Here is a 24,366-nt window from a genome sequence, read left to right as displayed (position 1 = left end):
GGTCACCCTAATTATTATTAAGTTTCATCAAAAAGGAAAGTTTTTAGCTTATCTTAAAAGCAGAAAGGGTGTCTGTCTCCTGAATCCAAACTGGGAGCTGGTTTCACAGAAGAGCGGCCTGAAAGCTCTCCCTCTTTCTTCTTTGTAATACGTTAGGAACCACAAGTAAGGCACGAGTCTGAGAGTGAAGTGCTTCATTGGGCTGATTGAAAATAAAATTAAATACAATCATTTTGTGTGATTGACCGCAAATACTGGACAGGTTTTTTTTTCCTTCATAGGTGCAGAGGCAGACGTTTAAGTGATGAACTGTGTTAGACTTGTGCAGGACACTTGTGTCGATTATGGTCATTGCTAAGTCAGGTCACGCACCAATTTTAGATTTTAGCTGAGGATTCTTAAATCTAAAATATCCATCTTCATACTAGCTTTATACTTGATAGATGTTGGGAAGCAGGTGTAACGTCTAGTTATATCTTGTTGAATTAAGTTGGTTAAATCTACAAAGAGCAATAAACCTCAAAGCCAAATTTATTTAGAACATTAATAAAGTTGCATATGGTTGTGCCCCATCTGAGCCTATTAAGAGATTTATATGACGCAGTTATGTCAGGTGTCTGTCAAAACACTCAGTCAGGGCTCAAAGATCAGAGCCTGTTCTTATCACAGGTAAAGATTTCTGTGCATCTGAACCATAGATGATGACGATTAAATATTAAGATTATTTGCAGATCCTGAATCTAAACCATTTGACTGTGGAGCACGGAAAGTGCTTTTCTACCTTGAAAGGTTCATTTTTTTTTTTTAATTAATGGCTTCTGGTTTTTATTATACTATATCCCAACTTTTGTTAGAAACGGGCTTACATTATCAATCACCCATTTAAGTACACCATGTCCTCTCCAGATCCTTGACCATGACTGCTGACAGGAGGCAGCAGTGGTGGGAGGGACTGGGTGGGATGCTCACTGACAGCTGCCACATCTGCTGCATTTCCTAAGTGCCTTTACAAAGTCTAATATCACTCAGTAACAAGATGGGTAGAGCGGCGGGGCGTCGTTTGCATACCGTATTGGCAGAGGAGGCCCAGCCCCATGCATCTCCTATCAGTGATTATGACTGCAGCGTGTTTAACAGCGGTTGTACAGCAATTTCACAGCCGAGGGGAGGGAGAATAATTGTATTTTCCGAATGACTGAGTGCAAACACTGTGCACCACTGTGGTTTTGAGCTTTTATCTTTTTAGTAGGGAAGAAGAAGGTATTCTGTTATTGAGAGTGAACAGAGGGATTGGTAAAGTTTGCAAAACAGACACCTTAATGCTTTGATATATATAGAGAGAGATAGATAGATAGAGAAATAGATCTGCACACACACCAGATAAAATCTGTAAAGCTAACATGTAAGGCTAAATATAGCTCTGTAGCTAAGTCTTATTTGTATTAGCACTAATAATATTTAGGTTTGAAATGTTGGCATAATAAAAGGCTGTGTATTTTGACCCTCAGTAAACATGGCAAGAAATACCAAAAGCAGTGTGATGAGGGGGAAGGATGGCAACAATCTATGTATACTGCCAGGCAAAATCACTGTATGCGACTTTCGCTAAACACATCTAGCAGGCCGGGAGTTGACATATTCAGTCATGAGCTCGCCCATGTAGACAGCAGACACTGAGTAAGCATACCGGTGGTGACAGGGAAAGAGGCAGGCTGGCTGTTTAACACCCTCTACCTATATTAATGGCTGTCTAAGGTAAAGGAAGAGACAGCAGAAAACCTGAAGCAGACAGGTGAGATTTGGTCTAATGACAACTGTCTCTTATTGGTTTTGAATTCAGTCTGCCGGCATGGTGCCTTAAATGCCCCGACTGGTCGATTGATATTGGTGGGGTACATGTGGCCGTGAGTTTACACCACTGAAACTGATTTTTCCTTAAGTTCTCAGCATCATCAACTTTGCCTCATTAGCAGTTCGCATACATAAAGCTAACAGCACTAAAACTCGCAGGCTCGAAAAAATTTAATTGCTCCTGTAGTCCAAATGCCGCTCTGCGCCAGAACTCAGCATAGGGGCTGAACTTATTGCTGCATAAGATGTTTCCACCAGAGTATCCACTCTCGCTCCCTACTGTGAAAATAGTTTTTCAATGAGACCTGGCAAAATATTACTAGCACACATACAACTGTAAGTGTGCCCTAATGGCACCCCTGCAAAGTGACTATCAGGTATTACAACCAGAATGACAAGCAAAACATCAACAACAGTGTCCTCCTTTTCCATTAGGAGGACACTCCTAACGAGTTATACTCTTGCTCAAGTTCTGTTCAGTGTCCTACAAGCACCTATGATTGAGGGAAAAACGGGAAAAACTGAAAGAATGGTGTTAGTGGACAGCAGGAAAAAAATACTATGAAAAATTGTTTCCTGCCTCCAAAACAAAGAATGCATAGCTTTCACAAGGTTATTGGAACAAAACACTGGACAAATTATGTTGAATGGGCAATATTTGATAGAGAGTGCAATGCTACTGCATACTGACCTAAGACTGGAGGGGCAGCTGCCCCTTTAGCGACTTGATTCAATATTTCAACTGTGCCTTGTGTGAAACAGACCCACCACTGGAAAATAACACAAATACATATCTTAAGCTAAGTAATTCAAAGTTGTGAGCTAGACAGAAACATTAAACAAAATATAATAAAACATTATAAGTTACATATGTGTATTCAAAGTAAAGTTTTAATTTCTTTTTTGCACAATTTTTGAAGCATTTAAGACAGTTAGCAGAGCTGATAAGAAAAAAAACACAACCAAGAGTTTTATGTTATTTTGGTTAACAAGGTGGACAAAAATGATGCTCTTGGCTGGGCTGCCCTATATTGAGAAATCTGATCTCTATACTGCTCATGCGAACAGCAGTGAGGCTACATTTCAGCACCACGGACAGCTACACAACACACAGGCAGCGTGCCCCTGACATCAGTCTCTCAAGCAAAAAAACCACACTCCAGCGCCAAATCAGCGATGAAGCTCGTTACTGTGGCTCTGCTAGTCTAAACAATGCAATGAATCAGTGAGCAGACTGTCAGCTACATCAAAAGAAACAATTATTTCCCACCACTCACATTGGTAGTGAGTGGTTCACATTGGACGCAAGAGGTGAGCTATGAGACCCCCAAACAGCGCCAATGTATTTGGGTGCACAGGAAACATTGGCGTGGACAGGAAAAAAAAAACAGTTAGCCATATGTGGTTGTGATGCCCACTGTGGGCTCAGTTATTTCAGAGTTTAGCAGTGTGTGTGTGTACAGTGATGAAACAAGCCACTGGCTCTCGCAACACTTTGTTTACCCAATCCTAATTTTTGATACCTCCCTTGCACGCTTGTCTGGTGAAAAAACACATCCGCGACGACATTAACTCGTAAACATTATAATACTAAAATACTAATTAGTTTGAATACTAGCTTAATAAGGGTTTTCAGCTTTTAGTGGCCTCGCGCCGCTTCATAAAAGCGGATTTCGTTAATGACAAATTCAGCGTCATTAAGTTTGCTGAATGCTTGTAATATCACTCCTCTCATAATTGATATTCCCCACTGCAAGCCGCGGCACTTTCTAATGGGGGAAAAGTCTCCCTCCGCCGCATGTAGGACCGAGTGAGCGGAAGCAGAGCCACATTCACTCAGTCAGTCAGTCAGCTGGCACAGGAGGAGGCTGCGGCGACTTCCTCTTTATTTCTCGCAGGTATCCCACTCCCTTCGTCGCCAGAACAAGCCTTCCGGATTAAACAACAACAAAAGAAAGAAAAAAAAGAGAAAAATTTTGTTTTCGACGTGCACTCCACTCGATGTGAAAAAGAGCGCGAGACAAAACATAAGCGAAATGGGAGCGTTCAGGGTGCTGTTGGGGAGTTTACATTACATGGGACTCTACATGCAACTTAGTGTCTCCACGAGGCAAGCTGGACACGGCGAGATAGAGAACCACATCTCTGGGAACGGTAGGTGTGAGCTCCGCTTCGGACTTCTTTTCTTTCATGGAAAAGGAGGCTGTGGAGAGGGTGGCACAGGTGATGCCATCTGCTCATATGCAGAGGTGGAATTAAACAAAAGAGCATCGCACGGGCTTGAGGCTGGTGCCGATGATGATGCCAACTAGTACAAATGTGTGTTTTCTTTGTGTGTGTTTAGGTCACTAAAAGTGCTTCTGTTTGTTGTTGTTGTTTTTGTTTTGCGTTCATGCATAAAATTGGAAATACAAAAAGTGTTCATCAACCAGTCAGACAGCAAGCTTTATCATTTAAATTTAGACCATTTCCAGTGAAATCTGATTCATGTGATCACCATTTTATTGAGTTGTGATCTTGTGATGCATGGCGAGCCAGCCAGCCCTCATGACTGGCATGATTTTGTTTTCTCTGAGTGCTGCGGCTTTCCACCAGTTCTGCTCATCCTCCTGCCTCCTGATCAATGCGTGATTCATCCCGCCAGAGGAGAGGTGATGCCAGCTGACAGGTGGATGTTAATATTCTCTTGTCATATCCGAGTAAAATCTTTACTGAGGAACCTTTGATCTGGCTTGGATCAGCCCCCCTTCTTTCTCAGCAGGAGCTTTCCTAAATGGCCTCCAGGGTTTACGCTCGGCTATGTCATAAAGTCAAACACACAGTGAATGCCACAGCTCCCCAGTTTGTCCTGGCAACTTTGGCTGAGCCTGCCAATCTCCACAGGTGTCATGCTGCCAGCTTGGCAGATGTGCTTGGCAGGGTTGTGTTTGTCTGGGTCGAAAAAAGAAGAAGTACACTTTTCTTTCAGTGGTAAATGTGCACTCAGACTCTAAGGCACGCCGTTCGTAATGTAAAAATGCACCTTAAAACACGATTACATCAAAAATGAGATGCAAGGTCTCTCAAACAAAGGCATAAATATAAAATAATGGAGAAGTGGCTGAAACCAGAGCTGTGAAAATGTTGATATTTTTGACAAAACAAAAAAACAAAAACAGAAAATAATCCTAAATATCTATAATACTACTACAAATTTCACATTTGAAAGGTGTAATATGTAGGATTATTAGTTTAAAACGTTAAAAAGGAAGTGCCAGTTTCAACTAAATGTAAAAAAAAACCCAAAACAATCAAAGACTTATTGTGAAAAAGATTTTATACTTCCTGTGTCTAGGGTCCAATTGGGTCCCTGTGGCATAAACATCACCGAACAGTAAGTGCGAGGAACTAGTCTGCAGAGAATTCACATTACGGTGCACCAAATACACATTTGCTCAGGCAGTGGACTTCAAAGAAGTATAACAGGAATGACTATTCAGCCTTCAGGTCTCTAGCTGTCTGTGCGCGCAACCGATCCAGGCTTCAGTCTGTAAGCACACTAACTAGCTAGTGCTGGTCCGTTTTATAATGGTGCTGTGAACCTAGCATAATCTAATTCTTCTGTCCAACATGAGAAGAAATAAGCAGCAGAGATCACATTCTTTTCCTTTACAGAGTCAATAATTCTGGCTACTTTTCAATCATATTGAAGGGCAGATCAATGATGAATGAAGTAGAAAAGCAGCAGATGCTGTATCTTCTGGTGAGGAGCCACTGGAGAGATTTTTTTTAACCTAGCAATAATGGCTGCAGGTATGTCTCCTTACACTCTGCTTACAGCACTTGCCACCCCTCACTGACACCCCGGCCATCAGCATCAGTCCGTGCAGAAGTCTGGAGGCTTACTTCCAGTAGCAAAAAATATTGTGTAGCTCCACCAGCAGATCACCATGCAGGTTTACTGTTGGATGATTTGTTGCTAGACATAAACATTGGTTGCAGATGTCCACGTCCAGTAGAGATGAAACTAAGTTGGGCTAAGACATAAAAGTTGCACTTCTTTGGGTCTGGAACAGCCACTGCATGCTTTTTTTTTTCTTTTCTTTTTTTTGAAGCAACAGCACCCCCTTCTAGATTAACGTGTTCAACATACTGCACCTTTAAAAGTCATCAAATTCATTTTTTTAAATTGAATTTGATGAATGTGGTTCTGTAACAAGCTGAGCTGAACTCCTTAATGTGGTTTTATATATAGATCGTAGTCACATGTTAACAGGTGCTCATTTATGGAGGAAAAACCTTTGACCCCTCAACAGTTAACCATGTCGCATGTTTTTGTTTAACGTTTACAGATGGATGAGGCTGTCCGTATCCACATATCATTAAGACGTTTGTCTGGGATCATCACTATCTCACTATATATTTGTTAAGTGGCTGCCTTAAGGTTGTACCTGCAGGGATCCAAATATATTGGATGCTCTGTGGTCACCACAGGGACTCCCTCTGGCAACATGATTTAGCAGCATCCAACCTGGTGTAAAGCCTGAGCTGGATTCTCATTATATACACCATTCATTAGATCCCTCACCCCCTTTGTAGTCACATCCTAGCGAAACACTAGCATTTCAGCTTAAAATATTTATCATTTTGTTCCATATGGACCAACATGAAAAATATTTCATGACAGGTCGCGGTGCATCTGTAAAATAAGGACTCTGACTCCTTACTTCAAGCTGAATAACGTGCTTGTGGGAAGACATATTTTAGGACAGTGGATGTGCAGGATTTTTATGGAAATGAGTGTGTGCAGATACACTTGTTTTTGTTTTGTCCTGGGGGTAAAAATGAGAGAAAAGAGGAGGGCAACAAGAGATTTAAAACTCCTGCAGAACCAAGTGCATTACCAGATTCATGTAGTCTAGTTCCTAATTGAAATACTAAATGGCCTTGCAATGTAATAATTAGTAAAGCACGGTGCATAATACTGTGGTATGGAGTTAAGTCTAATAGGATTTTCAAATGGATTGTTTTTCATAATGAGTGAGGAGGGTAGGAGCGATGAAGGTTCAGCGATTTTGATGGGGATAAACCCACCTGTACTCAGTTAACACCTTTGTATTTGCAGAAGACAATTTTGCCATGACATCCATAGTTATGAGGTGAATTCACAGCATGAGCTGCACCACCGTGAGTCATGTTCAACAAATGGCACGACAGGGTCAACTGAGGGAAATCAAGAGACCTTCATTTTCTTTCCCATTTGGATCGTATTTGTGGTTTCTGAGCCTCTGGGGGTCATAATTCATCCTCGCTTTTCCTTTCCTGCATGAGCTGTATACAAAAGAGTGGGAATGAAGAGAAGCAAATAAAAGTGTCGAAAGAAAACCAGCCTTGAACTTTATGAAAATCGAGCAAGGATTTCCTGTCTGCATCTGCCCAGACGCTGTTTTAGTCTTTGATACTTTTCAATTAACTCCTAATTAGGAGGATGTGAAGCCATTATTCCAACCAATCAATTGGCTTCCAATCAGTGAGGGTAAATGAGCCATTGGGGGAAAATAACAATGTAAAACAAAAAAAAAAAAGAAAAGAAAGAAAGTAATAAGAAAACAGAGCTCAAGTTTAAATAACATTACCAGAGCTGTCTATGTCTCATCTTTAACCCCTTTTATTCAGCATAAAACCATTTCCCGAGGTAAAACAGGTCATGTTAAAGAATAGATGTTTGTGAGCCTTCACTTAACACCATTCATTTATCTTCACAAAAGTTGACCTTTGCCACCAGAGAAACCAGCACCACATTCCCATTAATAGATTGGATTAACTATTTTTCTCTGTTCAACAAGTGAATTACGCTCCATCATGTTTTATGGCTGCTGCACTGTCTTAAAAGGCTTCAGACATGGCTGCCCCTCCACAAAGTGACAGTTATTTGAGAAGAATATAGTAAATGGGCGCACGAGCATATCCCCCCACCACAAACAATCTGGCACACATGCAGCCACAGACTGTGATGGTTACACCTCCTTTACAACTGTTCTTACCGACTGAAACGCCCTTTTTGAGGATTTGTTGCATTATAAATATAGGAGGTGCAGATGGGACTTTCACTGAAGGCAAACTGGAGCACCAATTAATGACATCACAATACTGTTAGACTATTAAAAATTTAACAGCAGCCAACACAGTATCACTGGCAAACACTGCGCAGCAGCTTGCAGGGTTTACTCCTGTCTTCTATGGAATCGCACACCAAATGTCGATGTCTGCTCATCGCCGCACTCGCGGTTCACATGTGATGGTGGTGACTCAGTACATGATACTGGGGCTCCATACATCATCACTGCAGTGACTACAAAGAAGAATGGCTGTCGTAAAAAAAAAAAAAAAGCCAGTCAGGTGCACTGAATTACTGTTACTTATATAGAAGACTGAACTGGGTCAGCTAATATGGGCACCTATCCCAGTAGCACTGAGTAAACAATGCATCGTCTTTGCTTTTTCGGGAATAATTACCAAAACAGCTGCTTCATCTCAGAGAGATTTTGTAACAATATTCAGTTAAATAAAAGGTAATGAAGAAAATGAGCGCAGTGTTTCAGTTTTCACATCTGCTCCTCAGTCTGTTAGTGAGTCATACTTCAACTTTGGCCTCGTGACCGTGGGCCATGCATTTACTAGCCTTTCCAAGAGAACACAGGATAAATTCTTTAGACGCAAAATAAATGCACTGCACGTGTTACTGTTTAGTGCTAAATTTTATGGCTTATTAAGCCAGCCCCATGATTATAATAACGTGCTTTAATGGGAAAGCATTGATAAAGCATTTGGAAACTTAATGTGATTCTCGACATCATCCCCTGAATTACTAGCCATATCCTTCCTTTGAGTGGGTGGAGAATAGATCAGTAGCTGAGCACATTGAATCCTGTTTCCAGTCAATCAGCCAGAGCTTTGTAGCTGGGATTAGGAACATCGGTAAAATGTAGCCACCATAACTAACTGCCATGAGGAAATGGCAACATTGGGGATGAGTTGTACACAGCTGCACGTCATCTTACAGAAATAACCACTCTTAACAGAGCTAAGCAACAAACTTGAGGTGATTGCATCAATGTTGTTGTTTTTTTATGTCTCAGGCTGCTTTGTTAACACCGGGGAAAAGATGGTTTCCTGGGTTAATACATAGAAGGTGAATACTGGCTTCAAGAGCAAGGCATATCTTAATTTTTACAATATTCAACAAAAACTGTGATCTACAGTTTAAAGATCTGTTAAAGTTTTGTGTAACGAGTTAAAGAGGATAATAAATAGGATTCAGGACACAGGGTATAGTGCGCTATACCCCAACCCAACACTGCATATGGGGGTTTACAACATTGTTGATCAATGTGATTGATTTGGCAATTAACAGATGAATTGAGTGCAGGTTTGATAAACATTTGTTTGAATTATTTATTTAAAAAATGCTAAGCATTTGAGGTTGCTGGATTTTTCTCTTTGGTGCCATCATAAATAAGATATGGTTGTTTTTTTTGTTAGTGTTGATGGGGAAAACAATAGCTTTTGAAAAACTGTGAAAATTTCAGTTTTCTCATAGACAACAATTAATCACTAAAAATCTAATTATTTGGAAATGAAACTATCAGCATTCCTTTGATGCACCACCATATACAAGCCTCTGTTTATTCTGCCTCTCAAATGATTAGACTGTCAATAAGATGGCTAATTTGACAATATGTGTTGGGTTGTTGTTTTTCTTCCTTATAGGTTTTGTAGCCTGAATTTCCTTCAGGCGAATACTCTCTCTGTCTCTCTGCTACTGTCAGTGAATGTGCTGCACAGAAAGTGATTCAAAAATAGAAAAAGAAGGCCTGTGTCAGAACAAACAGGAAGGACGGGTGAGGGAGAGGGACAGGCTGACAGTTTTAAAGCTTGTTGGTGCTCAGCAGTAGGTAGAGGCAATGCATTTAGGTCCTGACCTCAGTATATACTCCTCACTGAGGAGACAAGTGCTGGAGGGCAGCCTAGGATAAACTACACAAAGGAGAGAACTTACCACTGTAGCTGCAGCTTCCCTCTGCAAAATACACAGCTTAGTTTTCTCAGGAGTTAAAAATCAATCTTTTTCATGTCTTCCCGACTTTGCCTGCACATCTTTTCGTGAGCAAAGTGTACTCAGAATGGTAATTCGTGATATTTTCACATTAAGAGGCGCTGGTTCTTCCTGCTCTTCGCCATTCGCGGATAGCTACGTCTTCATGATAGCTGTTTAATTTCAAGCACTGCCACATAGTAGTGGAAACTCTAGATTATTATTTATTATTTTGAAGTAATAAAATCAAATGTGAAATCTCTTAGTCGTAGTCATAGACGTAATCAGTTTGATGGGCCATGCTTCTTCCTAGGGGTGGCATAATTAACCCAAAGGCTCCTTCAGTTACCAAAAGCAAATAAACACCTAGGCACTGCTGAGAGTGAACATATTTAGCATTTCTGAAAACAAACTCTCAAAACCTTGAGAGCTGCTTTAATTAATACAATTAAAGACTAGCTGAAAGTGGTGTTTTGGAGGGTCAGGTTGGTAATGATCAGCAACTTGGTTGGTAGCTACTTTGGTATTGTTAGTCTCAGCACAGCACGACTGCTCAAGTTTTTGATTTGTTTCACAGTCAGATTTAAATTGCTTTCCTTAAAGTATCCTGAGCTTAAACCAAGCCAGCAAAGAGTCTTAGATGGGACCATGTTAATAATAACGTTACTTCAATATAGTTTTGGACACTAATGCGATTTTTGTTACTTTAGCTGTTTATCTAAGCATAGTCAAGTTATAGCTACATGATGACTGTGCGGTGATTTAGATTTAGATTTTATTTATGCTCAATTCAGTTCAGAACTGAAGAAGCCTCTTGGATGAGAGGTGAAACGTCTTCAAGCTTTCTTTTCAAGCTCCTTAGACTACGATGACCTGGATGACTGAGAACCATCACAGACAACAGAACAGATCCATATGCTTCTGCCTCTCAGATGTCTGCAGCTGGTAAAAGTAGTCCCTGTTCTTTGTAGCCTTGGTGTGCATAGTGACACATGAACCAGTTCTCCACCTACTACAGGTTGCTCGCTAAGAGAAACAGAGCCAAACAAAAGCTACAGCCACCAGCGGCAGTGCAAGACAATGGGGTAAAGACTGCTTTTATGCTCACCGATTACTCCCTGTCGCACAGTGGCATGCGCCAAAAATGATGTCACATCCGTTGGCATTCACTGTCGTTTCACAGCAACGCTGATAGCGACACAGATATACAGAGGGATGTGTTGGAGCAGTCTGAAAACTAGAACCTCTTTGGAAAAAACACTGCAATGTCATTGCTTCCAGTTTTGACCCTTCCTTTATCAGAGCTGATGTGAGTGTATTCTCTTAGTGGTGACGCCTGTTTTTCAGGAGAATACTGCAGTGGCCTTAACAGCAAGCATAAATGGAAATGATTCTGTGAGGATATTGCGGTGGCGTGTGAAGCGACCAGGATGACTGGCCAGAGCACTCTCTTAACCTGAGTAGCCAGCCACAATTTATCTGGGTAGCCTTTTAAAACAGAGCCAATGTATGGCGAACAGAGGTGGGCTGTGATAGTATTGTAATTATTTAACAGTGTCTTAGAAACTCATATGATTAGTCACAGACATTGTCACTTATTTCCTGACAGTAACAGCTGCATGAGCACCGCAGGCGGTCTTTGTGTGGTGAAAATTAAATGCTATAGTGTTTTTGAATACATTTTTCAGTGAGTTGCTCTTTAAGGATTTTATCAGTTTAGTCAATTAACTCTAACAAAATTGCAGTTAATGAAATTATAACACAATGACTGACTTTAGGGACAGTCTGGCTTATGCAGTCTTGCCACTGTAATAGGCCATTACTGTACTTGGACTGATGTGAATAAGCACAAGGTTAACCCTGCAGGTTTTGAAGTGAAGCTGCTGTTCTGTGGCTCCACCCAGTTTGTTTTATATTCATGTAGAAAGTGAATTAAATAAATAATGGATTTTAAGAAAAAATGACCAGTTAAAAAAAAAAAAAAAATAGAAAATGGCCAGAACATTTAAATGTCACTCCTGCTATTTTATAGTTGTTCTGCGACCAGAAAATATATTATTTGACAAAACAACACGGAGTCACTGAAGACGATAAACGTGGCTAACCTGTATGGAAGCATGGCACCGGTTCAGGTGTTTTGCTCGTTGCTAGACAATGTGGTCTTAGACCTTCTGTGTCCTCCATCACCTCTTCCTCCCTTTCCTCGGCTGTCACTGCTCGCCGTGTTGTGTGTACTACACTACGAGACCTCTCCTCTCCCTCGATCGGAACTCTCTTCAAAATCGGCACAAACAAGCTGTGGGGGTCACCCGGCAGTCAAGGACTCTCACTCTGTCTTTCTGTGCAAGTACCTTCTGCCGCGCTCACTTACAAAGACTTTATGGTTTTGTGTGTGCGTGGGTGGAGGTGGGGGTGGACACTTTGGGAGGGGAAATGATTGCAGACAGCTACCAAAACTACACTTTCTCTGAGGTGTCCCTCTATGACAGAAACTCATCTCCGGGAACTCATCATCTGACCCGTGGATGTGTGCTGCATGTGCATGCGTGCGAAGCCCTGTGGACGTTGTGTGAGAAATGATAAAGCCAGCTTTGACAGAGATGATCCAAACCCTCTGTGTTCTGTGTCTCAGTGTGTGCGCTTTGCATGGATGTACACTACTGAATTTTGTGTGTGTGTGTGTGTGTGTGTGTGTGTGTGTGTGTGTGTGTGTGTGTGTGTGTGTGTGTGTGTGTGTATACGTGCCAAGTGATGGAGAGGGGGGGATAGAGTATTCCCTCTATTCCCTCTCAGCATGATGATGTTGAGCGAAGTGCTAGGCTGTGAAGTCTTGTCTGAGAGAGTGTTGCTTATCTTCCATTAGACACATTACAGCCAACGTTGCCATCAAAGTAGAGACATACACACATAAACAAAGACTCTCAGACTCAGAGAGAGTGACACACAAACACACACACACACTTCTCCTGGGGAGGCACTTGGCAGGATTCATCTGTTGGCAGTCTCACTGAAGCAGGAAGAGGAGGAGGAGGAAGGAGGCAGGCGAAGAGGGGAACGTTATGTATCCATGGTCCAGGATCAGTCATTTGCAGCCTGAAAGAGCTCCTCAGCCTTCAGCGGGGTGCCACATAATTTAGTGAAGTACCATTGTTCTCTGAAGAGTCCCTCTGATTTCTGCTGCTTTTTTCCCAGAGTAGGCAGCTGTATTACAAGTTAGCTCAATGTTGATTCCTTGTTACTCATTTCGGAAAACTGAACTGATCTTAGTCTTTTAGGCCAAGCTGTACATTATGCACCGAAAAAGAAAGAATGAAATCCTGGTGCTGTATGGCACTGTGACATCACACAAAGCTTTATGTGCAAAGAAGAAAAGAAAATCATCGTGAAGGAATAAATAAAACGAAAAGCTGGGTTTTCATTTTTGTTGAGCTTAGAATGAATCAACCACACCACCTTTGGGTGTGGTTGCAAGGCTGTCGCGTCACTCATTTGCAGTGAACTCATCCTTTAGCGCTACGGTTTAGACTTATGAAAACAATCATCCAAGTCCATTGAGCTACCATGTAATATTCATTACATGAGCTGCTCTGCTGAAGGCCAGAAGAGGCTGCTCGTGATGTCCTCAGTTGCAGCAGGTATGTGCAGTAGATACATATTCTAACTCTGTAGCTTTGGCTGCTACAACAAGAAGCACAATGTCAGTCACATTGATAACCTGTCTGACTTCTGCAATAACAAAACTACTTCATGTAAATAATCTTTTGATGAATAATTCAACTAAGATGCATCAATATGCTGTATCATGGGATTTATTATCCTACAGTCCTGAGGAGCTCACATAAAGGTCCAGTCTTTGTGAATTTTACAGACCTTTCAGTCACATGCCACAGACCTTTGTAAGGGGAAGTATCACATCCATATTAAATTCCTATTTAAGTTGGCTTTTTGGAGGAGTCTCTTTTAGAAAACCAATCAGCTGGATATGTAAAAACACCTGGTGTAGCTGATAAAACCTGTCAGCAGCAGTCAGCTTTGGTCTCCTTGCTTATGCAGGCTGCAGTTATCCTTCAGCATGTGAGCTTCATTAGCTCCTACTTCTCAAATGCAAGTTACTTTGATTGTTTCACACACCCATTCCTCACCATGGCAACTGCCTCTTAAGGACTTGAGGCTCTCAAGAAAGTACAGTGACTCCTGCTGTTCTATATGCTGTGATGTTTTGGGGCCCCGTGTCAGTCCTTTGAAATCAACCCATCGCATAATCAGCAGGCAGCTTCCCATGACTTCAATCATATAGGGGGGAGCTGACTTTGAAGATTGCTTTAATGTGTTTGCTTCTTTCATGTGGCTGATATCAAACCAAGCATTTACAGTACATTCTGATGATTTTCTGAATCACTGTTTCAATAGCGGCATGGAAAGGTTACATTATTCAGTCAGCATTGCCTTTAATATGAAACCCTTTCAGGCCCAACAATGAGCTTTGCCCTGCCCTGCTGAGGTGTCAGAGGTAATTTGGGAAATTGGAAAATTGCACGATGAAGAAGTCACCAAATGCTTCTGCTTGATAAAATTAAAATCATTGCTGGGTTTAAATACTGTATGTTGCTCTTGATATAAGCGTCCTGTAGCTTCTGTGAAAGTAACTACTACCCAAAAGTTGCTAGTGAAAGTTTGTCCATTGGCTAATAGTCAGAAATGAGTTGGTTTTCACAGGAATCTTTGCAGTTCTCCGATTCCAGGTCTTGCTACTCAGCAGCTTCCTAGTCATCTCAGACTCTACAGACCAAAGTTAGCAAGTTCAAGTTCAATTAAAGAACTGAACTAAAGACTGAAACAGACTAAAGACTGTGGCTGTTTTGGAAGGGTTGCCAGGAGAAACCCTCTTCTCAGTGAAAAGAACATGAAAGCATAGATTAGGTTTGCACAGTTGCATCTGAACAAACCACAAGACTTTTGGAACAATGTCCCAACAGACGAGACCAAAGTGTAGACGTTTGGCTATAAAGCACAGAGCCATGTTTGGCAAAATCCAAAGTATTCTAGAATCAAATGCCAGACCATCTGTCCGACAGCTAAAGCTTGGGAAAAATTGGGTCATGCAACATGACAAAAATCCCAGTCACACTGGAAAATTTACGACAGAATGGCTGGGAATAAAAAGAAAAAAAGTCAAGAATCAAGGTGCTGCAATGGCCCAGTCAAAGTCCAGATCTCAACTTGAGTGAAATGTTGTAGCAGGAACTTAATAGAGCTGTGCACTAACATATGCCCAAAAATAATGACCTGAAGCAGCGCTGTAAATAAGAGTGTACCAAAATTCCTCAACAGTGATATAAGAAACTGATGAAGTCATAACTGTTACTGTTTCTTCTAGTTATTGCTGGTAAAGGTGGTTCTGGAAGCTACCAAATGATGGGATGCAATTTTCATGGAGTCCCGTAAAAAACTTCCTTATAGACTGTAGCTGTGTAAACCAGACAGCTCAATGACATCAACTAAAGTTCCTCAAGTCTTGCTACTCAGCGCACTTCCTGGTTACACCTCTGAATGAGTTTTTAGGTAGCCACAAATAAACAAATGAAAAGGAAGAGAGCATACCTTTAATTTCAGAGGTCAACTCCCGCATATCAAATCTAGTAACACTCGCCCCGACCTCCTACCCCCACTCAGTTGAGAGAAAAAACAATGAAAGCATCACTGGCTTCCCCCACCAGATCTCTTCTCAGATCCTTGAGTATCTGTGTGATCGCAAAGACACAGTGCTTTGAAATCCACATTCATTAGGTGCTACTGCACACATAATCAAGAAAGCTGAAACAAAACAAAGCAAGCAGCAAGAATTGCCCTTTTTGTAGCCCTCCCTTTGTGAATTACACACACACACACAAGCCAGCACATATACACACCATGCTCAATTACATGTGCTGCCCCTGGCCATTCTCAAGCAGGGTTATCCATTAAAATGTTTCTGCAGATACCAGGCCTAATTACACTGCTGTAGAGAGCCTCTCCCTTACACAGCAGGTGTGAATGTATACGGACACAGACAAAGTGTGGACATTTGTGTGTGACTGCTGCCTGTGAATGAATCTACTGCCAGTGGTTGGTTTTGCAATTACCAAAACTCGAGCTAAATTAACCGGAGCACGTGCGTAGTTGTTTAAAATATTGTTCTGGGTTTACACACACACACATGCACGCACACACACACACACACACACACACACACACTGACAGGGACACTCTTGTTGAATCCAATCATGCTCTTTCCCTCCTTTAGCTGACTGCCAGTGATTCACAAATTCTGTCTTTCATGTCCAACTAATAAGCTCTTGGCCATGTCCAAGGCCCTGCATGGTATTTACAAAGGGCTGCTGAGTTGGACAGCTTGATACCTGTGGGCAGTGTAGAATGAGATGTGAAAAAGCACACGTACACAAACACACTAATAGCATTTCACTCAGCTTGGTGTGGAAGAAGTGCATAAGAGAAAATGTATTTTCTCAGTGTGGTTTGTAATGGCTGGTTGCATGGCAGATAAAAGCTCTGGACCAGCCTGTTAGAGTTACAGTTAAAATGTTTCTGTTTAATTAATTAACAAGTAATCAGTTCATGCTATTTAATATAATACCTATTATCCTAGCCTTAAATTAAGTCTTTTGTCTGACCGTTTCTCCAAATCCAAAGGAATTTAATTTATGATTTTAAGTGATATGAAAGAGTAATGCAATAAATTTAGTATTTGTCATTGAACGTTAGTGCTTTGTAAAGAAATTAGCTGAACTGAGTTGAACTGCTAATTATTTCAGCATTAAGCATCACTAGCCTTTGCTAAGAAGAATAAAGGAGAAGTTGTTATTTGGTCACTGAAGTGTGAATTGTTAACTTTCCTGGCAAACTCTAATGCATGTTCATGTTTTTATCTTTAATATGTGTGTATATACCAAAGCACTTTATGTATTGAAACTCTGTATAGAACGATTCAGCCTTCTTGATGAGAGTAAGATGAACAGAACTATAATTAGTGGAAGCAGATTATGGTTAGTCCAGGTCGCCTACCAAGAGAAATGGGCTCTCTCCAACTAGCAAAAATCAAGAAAAAAAATTATTAGCTTATGAGGAGCTTGTTTAAACCTTTGTTTGTTTATTTAATAGCCAAGCTGTTTTCTCCTGCTCCTAATGTTTTTGCTAAATTAAGCAAACTCCTATTCTCCTAAGAGTCTCAGCAAGAAAGCCAGCACTATATGAAAATAAAGTCAACAGGCATCTACTAGAACGAGGGGCAAAGCACCTCAACAGTGAAAGAATTTTGAGTGTTTTCCAGCCGAGACATGCTGAGAATATTCTGCCACAACACAAAGGCTTTGGATGAGGCTACTCAGAGCTGTGCTTAACTGTCCCCTGGGTGGATTTCTGTCAGCATCTGGCTGTGCAGCTCAGAAATGAACAGTTTGGCTAGAGAGGATGCTGCTCAATACTGGAGCTACATTGCACTAAACATGACACGCTAGCATGATGAGAGCATGCTGCATATCCAGCTGAATTGCTACTAGAGGGATGCTTTAGGCATGAAACTGCTCACTGCTGAAGCTCAAACTGCAGACAAGGGATTAGTGATGAGAATATGTTGCATATCAGATCACCTTTTGACTGGAGGGATGCTTTGGCCAGAGATGATGGTTCTTAGCAGTACATTTGGAAATGTCCCTGTTTCCTCTGTTAGAATTCTTTCAGTGCAGTTCTGTGGCCATTTTATTCTTTGTTCCAGTACATTTCTGGGTAAATGTCTTCGGGATTTAAAAATGGTGTGGGTGTGCATGCTTTAAAGTAAATGGCACCAACGTCACAGTGACCAGAAAACCTGATTTGGCCTCTAGCAGACAGAAATGTTGTATATTATTTTACAATGCTTTGGTTTATAATATCTAAATGTAATATCAAAGTTTATAATATAAAATAAATGCAATAATATATAAATGAATTTATATTATATAAATGTATCCTTTATTTCCCAATGTGTAGACAATCTGTTTGTGCCAGAACATTTAGTAAATCACAAGTGCAACATGTAACATATAATTGATTTAACAAGCTTTAATTAGCACAGTTTCTATAAACAATGGACCTTTTTTCTGTGTTGCACTGATAGTTCAGCTTATGTGACTCATAAAATAGCCTAAATGTGTTCAAGAAGGTGTGAACATGCTAAACGCTGATTTCTCCGTTTGTGGCAATCGTTTGGATTGTTGGATCGTTTAGACTTTTGACCCACAAACTAAACACTCAGAAACAGGGTTGTTCTTTAAATATGAGAGGGGAGACTACGCAGAGTGTACAAAATTACAACGGAAGTTACAATGTACCCAATTCTTGTATTTTGTACTTTGTGAAAATACAACTTTGAGGTGTAAACAATAGTTTTTGTATTTTATAATGTGGGTCTTCATACTTTTGGCCATTATCACAGCCTCTACAGTGGCAGAGATGCTGTGCTGTTATCAGTTGTAATTGTTGTCGTTTTTATTGATGATTTATTTGGCATTTTCAGGGACGTGTCTATTCAATGTTATTGCCTACGTAGACTAATGTTTTGCCTTCATATAAAAGTAGAAAAAAAAACCAGTTTAGCCATGTGTTAAAATAGCTTTAGCATAGCATGTTTTAGCGGTTTTGTAATTGGTAATAAAGAAATGCACTGTAATCATTTCATACCTTGTAGGCCACATACATCCAACTGGCTGTTAAGAGGACTGTACCAATAAAACTACTGCCTAATGACCTGTTAATATATCTATTATCTGATATTAAACACTCTGAGATATCATGGGGAAACTGAACCTTTATTATATAGAAATGCTCCTGTAGTAAATTGAGGAAACCTGTGAAGAAAGTAAAATTAAAGAAAAAGCAACTTATTCTAAATTGTACTCTCCGCCTCTCCCATATTTCCAAGGAGTTGCCATGCATTTGGACCTGCATATTTGATTTCATTTTACACCATATACCCTTTCTGACATAACCCTCCCATTCATTCAGGCTTCAAGTGGCACAAGGAATACAGTAGCCTGTGATCACCTGAGACTGGATTCGCCCCCTTCCAGTCTCAAACTGGGGGTCTTTTGCATGCAAGCAGCGACTTCTGTTATCATTGTCAGTTTCAAGTCCACTTTCAGTCTTTCTGCCATGTTGCCTTAAAAAGACATGCGCATCTAGAACATCTTGTTCACAAATATTGAATATTTAACAGTTTTCTTATGAGGATGGGGAAATAGAACTCAAAGAATCAAAACAAGTGACTAAAGTGGACACTGAGTTGAGTCTTTTGTTCAAGTTGAAACTGGATCCATTGCTTTTATAAGTTAGAGTGAAACTGCTTCCTAGTATAAATCAATTTGCTGATGTAGAATGAAGAGAAAGACTGAACCAGGAAGTGTATGTGAGAATAGCTTTTGTTCATTATGAAAGATGTGATATGATATTAATAAGAGAATTAACAGTCAGCGGAGATATCATTTCTGCCTATTATGACTAATTCTTGAGTTCCAAAGATCCTAAATGGACAGAACGGAAACATATTTTTTATTGGAAGTTCTACGGCCAAATGCAGATGAGGTCTATATTACCCATATCAAATTACTATAACGTCTTCCCGTATTTCAAACATGGATAAAGAGCTGATCAAATAACTAATTCACAACTTTTTGGATTAAACGTTATTGTGCCTGTAACAGTGAGCCCCTGATAAGCTGTGATGTCTTGCTTTTGTCCTGAGATGTGCGATACATCAAACTCATTAGCTCAACCAAATTGTAGTTTCAGGAAGACAAACACTGCAAATGAAATCTGCTCCAAATGAAGCTCAGTGTCGCTGCTGCAAATAGATTACAACTGAGGAGTTGTATTCCCAACGTCGCCTCTGATTAGCACCGCAACGCCGCCGCTCGTTCTGTTTTTAGAGAGAGTTGTTCCTGTGTGACAGCTCGGCGTCTCGGAGGAGGCCTGATGTGTCGTGTCCCTATTAGATGTGACACTTTTCACGCCTGTTATTCTTTTTTAATCTGCTGTGTCAAAGTCATGCTCTCTCTTTTGGTTTTTTTTTTGTCTTTCTTTCAATCTTTTTTGGCTGTGTCTCACACTCGTCTCACCCCCACTTTTTCTCTCTTCCTTTTCTCCCTTTCTGCACGTTAATGTGGCGGAGGTGTCACTGATGTGGCAGCTGCAGAGAAGATGAAAAGATCCGGTCCTGATGCAGGCAGGGCAGGCACTCGCCTATCACAGGCGGTGTGTTTTTTCACCTCTGATTAATCAAATGTGATTTTCTTTAAAATTCTAGGGAACTTTCGAAAAGTAGGCCAAGTACCTATTTCCTACCCTCAGCTTCTTGAGCTGCTTTCTTGAATCCTGAGGCACTCTTTTATGTTTTTTTTAATGTAATGAGCAACATTGAAGTGAGACTGCACATCCTTCCGTCCATATGCTCAGACCTCCTTCTCCACAGCCACCTCCTCCAGCTCATCCAGGGGGACAGCAAGGTATTCCCCAAGTCATCTGACAGACAAGATCTTTTCATGTCCTGGGTCTTCCCGAAGCCAGGAGCAACAAAATACTGCACAGGTTCAGATCAGGCAGCGAATTCCTCCCAGTCACACCCCTCCAGGTCACACTGTCATTGCCCGCATGTGTATAGATGTTCCCGAGCAGGACAATGTGGTCCCTAACAGGGCCACCCTCAAGCACCAAGGAACTCTTGGGTACACTGACCTGTCGTTTTGCACATAAGAACAGTCAGGACACATTCCCCGACGTAAAGCTGCAGGAAAGCAAACCTCTCATCCACAGGGAAAACCCCATCATACAGACACCCCCATGGGCACAAGTATACCCACCCCTGTCCGTTTTCTCTCACTAGGGGCAACTTCACATTGGTTCCAGAGCCCAAGCTGTGTCTTGAGGCAACCCCAGCTATATCTAGCCATTTCTTCTTGACCTCAGGGTCTTTTACCACCAGAGAGACTGCAAAGTTATTAGAAAATTTCTGGTTCGTGCAACTTGTTTGTCTCAAAAATGTGGTTTTAACAAAAGATTGTTAAACGAAATGTATTGCTTGGTATTTATAGTTAATCAGAGACCCAACAGTTCAGCTGTTTCACATAGGAGTGAAGTGGAGTATTATTTATGTTCAGCTTTGCTATCAGGACACTGCAATAAATTGAAGGCCTGCCAGGCTCTAACAATCCTCATATTGCATTCACACAGCCGCTGTCTGTCCTCTGTCCAACCTCTTCAGTATATCACCTTGATTTTTTTGTGAGACTGCCTAACATTGGGAGCTAGCAGCTTCCTTACCTTTTGCTAAAATGTCTTGCTGAAGAACAAATACACATACAGCGTAATCCCAAATGATGTGTAAATATGATATTTTCCAAGTGTAATAAACCAGAGTACAGACAGGCAAAAGCACTATGGTAAATAAAACTGCAGCTGATCCATCCATTTGAATAAGCTCACAATTTTTCTGCAAAGTAGAACAGTAAATAGGGTTTTCTCCTGTTTACCTGGCAGTTTTGGTAGCAGTCAAATAATTGTTGCAGTGCCATTTTTCTAGATTTGTAAAGTGCCTCATAACGTTTCCTTTTAAGTTTTTACAATGTGAAATGTTTGGGCATTCAATAAGCCCATAAACTTAGAAATCTATGACTGAATGATAGATATCACATTATGGAAGTGGTGTGAAATGGTTTTGAGGGTCACCAGAAAACACTGAGAAACAACAGTGTTGATGTCATGTCACTTGCTGTTAGGTTTTAGCCTGGGCTCTTTATAAAATATGAGCATAGTCACCGTGATGTCAGCCGCTGGTTTCAGGCGTCCACATTTTTGAATGTTGTTGAATTTATCCCATAGAATTTATTTATTTGTTTGTTTTTTGTTTTGGGGGATGTTTTTGGATACAAAAATAACCATATTTAGATGAGACTGTGGGGCGGTAAATTATCATCTCATGCTTGTGAGACTGGATCCATGAACTGTACAGGTGTAAAACACAGACACACACAGGCTGAAAAACCAAAATAAACCTTCACTTGTGTCGACTTATCTTTTGGGTTAGTTAAAAGCTATTAAATGTTCAATTTTTTAAGCTTAATTTTTCCTGGAATAATGAGGGAACAGGTCTCACTCGGACATGAAACTACTTGTTAATCAACTGAGTGTTAACTTTTGAGCCTCTGAAAATGTCTATATAAAAATGGGTGTAATTCCCAAGCAGTTAATGCAACACTTTTGTTAAACACATTTGATTTAAACATCTTAACTGGCTGATATTGGGTTTTTAACATATTAACAACCAAACTCACATGGGAAAAAAACCCATATGAAACATTTTCTTCAAATAAAAATAAAAAAATCTCTTCTTCTGCATCTCTTTAGAACACATATGGCATTTCTTGTTTCTTGTTTACTGGATGCTATAGTGTGGAGAAAGAGAGCAAAGACGGGACAGAAGGATGAGGATGGCATTTAGCAAAAATGCTGATTTGCAGCCAGCGTATAATGAGCACATGATGCAGGACTGTATAACTCAGTATGAGTCCAAATTAGTCTTAGCTTCTGTTTGGACAACCATAATGAGCTTAAGTTAAAGAACCACAGACTCTTTGCAGACTTGTGGTCTCATTATGTCTATGGCGTTTCTTCCACAGAACAAAAATGGTCAGTGTTATCGCATCATTCAAGAGGGTCTAAATATAGCTTAGTGGCGATACAGAGGAAAAGAAAAAGTCTGTTAGAGGGATGATTCAGTTTTATGTGTACATAAGATTGTTGGGAGGTTTTATTTTAAGTGAAAAATAAGTTCCTATGACATTAAAATACCAAAAAAGGGTAAAAGCTGCAGTGCAAGTAAATTAATCTCAGCACTATCAGAATTTGTTTGAGCAAGATAAGTCTGAAATGCAGTATCTCCCTCCAGCCTTTTATCTTAAAGTTGACAGCTTCAGACTGCAGCCTTTTTTTTTATATTGTTCCATTCTATCGAAACAATAAAACCTTATCCGCTGCTGTAGTTTCTTTTGTCAGATTCAACAATGCATGAAGTATTTTTACACAGCGTAGGTCAGTAATCTTAGTGAACTTTCTGACATTGCAGATTTTTTTTAGCTGAGACATCCATTTAAATGAACTCCGAAAACAGCAGTTTCATGTCATTGTGTTGATCCAGACAAATCCCACCCCATTTGTTGTCTTCCCTTGATGTCATTTCGGAGTTGTTTGGAAATCATTCATTCTAATCTCTGTTTATTGGAATAGTCAACATGCTAATCCGCGCATTATGTTTTACCTCAGTTGTTAAAGCCTCTTTTGTTTATAGACAAACAAAAGTATCACTGCGTGGTTCCTCTGCTATCATTGGATAGCGGTGTGGAGAGACAGAAGTGATGTTGTAATTATGAGCATTGAATATTCTTAATAATGCAGTTTGACACCATGAGGGGTGGAAAAAAATCATATATATATATATATATATATATATATATACACACACACACACACACACACACACACACACACACACACACACACACTACTGGTCAAAAGCTTTAGAATGCCCCAATTTCCAGTTATTTATTTAAATTCAGGTCGCTCGAGTCCAATGAATGAATAGGTTGAAATGGTACAAAGGTAAATGGTGAACTGCCAGAGGTTAAAAAGAATATGTATGTATATGTATATTTCAGAATTATATAAAAAGGCCTTTTTGAGGGAACACAAAATGGGCTAACAATTTAGCCTGTAAAGCCGGTGCTACTAATTCCTACAGGTGTTCCAACTTTCCAGGATTACTTGCAATCCCCTCTGTCTGCATAAAAGCATACCCTCAAAAGCATCAGTTGAACAGTATTGTACTGCAGAAAGTAGTGTGTTGCTACAGAAATGGCAAGAAAAAGGCAATTACAATGGAAGAGTGACAGACCATCATAACAATTAAAAATGTAGGTCTTTCCTACAGAGAAATTGCAAAGAAAGTCAAGGTGTCAGTGAGTACAGTTTCCTTCACCATCAAAATTCACTCAGGCAAGGGAAGAGGTCTCTCAAAGCCACAACTGAATCAGAGGACAGGTTTCTGAGAGTAAACAGCTTGCGTGATAGGCAGCTCACAGGACAACAGCTTCAAGCACAGCTTAATAGTGGTCGTAGTAAGCAAGTCTCAGTTTGAACTGTGAAGAGAAGACTTCGAGCTGCAGACATCAGAATAAGACAAAGAGTCTTGCCTGGGCCATGAAACACCGCCATTGGACTACTGAAAATTAGAAGAAGTTATTATGGACTGACGAATCAAAATTTGAAATCTTTCGTTCATCACGCATGATCCTTGTAAGTCATCATGTAAGCAGAAGGATGGTTCCACAGTGTGTGGCATTAACTGTCAAACATGGAGG

At 40.5% G+C, this 24,366-nt stretch overlaps 1 protein-coding gene across 1 annotated transcript in view; it reads left to right on the top strand.

Moving 5' to 3' along the window:
* The first annotated feature begins 3,640 nt into the window (after positions 1–3,640).
* LOC120722644 (V-set and transmembrane domain-containing protein 2-like protein) overlaps positions 3,641–24,366 on the top strand; it is a 49,331-nt gene continuing 28,605 nt past the window's right edge. Inside the window, exon 1 of the mRNA XM_040013695.1 lies at positions 3,641–4,005. Within this exon, the coding sequence (XP_039869629.1) occupies positions 3,888–4,005 (118 nt within the window). The 5' untranslated portion in view covers positions 3,641–3,887. The remainder of the gene's footprint in view (positions 4,006–24,366) is intronic.

This window comes from Simochromis diagramma, unplaced genomic scaffold (assembly GCF_900408965.1).
Source record: "Simochromis diagramma unplaced genomic scaffold, fSimDia1.1 OVJJ01000705.1, whole genome shotgun sequence".
In the NCBI taxonomy this organism is placed as follows: domain Eukaryota; kingdom Metazoa; phylum Chordata; class Actinopteri; order Cichliformes; family Cichlidae; genus Simochromis; species Simochromis diagramma.
The sequence above is the reverse complement of the archived record's forward strand: the minus strand, read 5'-3'. Positions and strand labels throughout refer to the sequence as shown.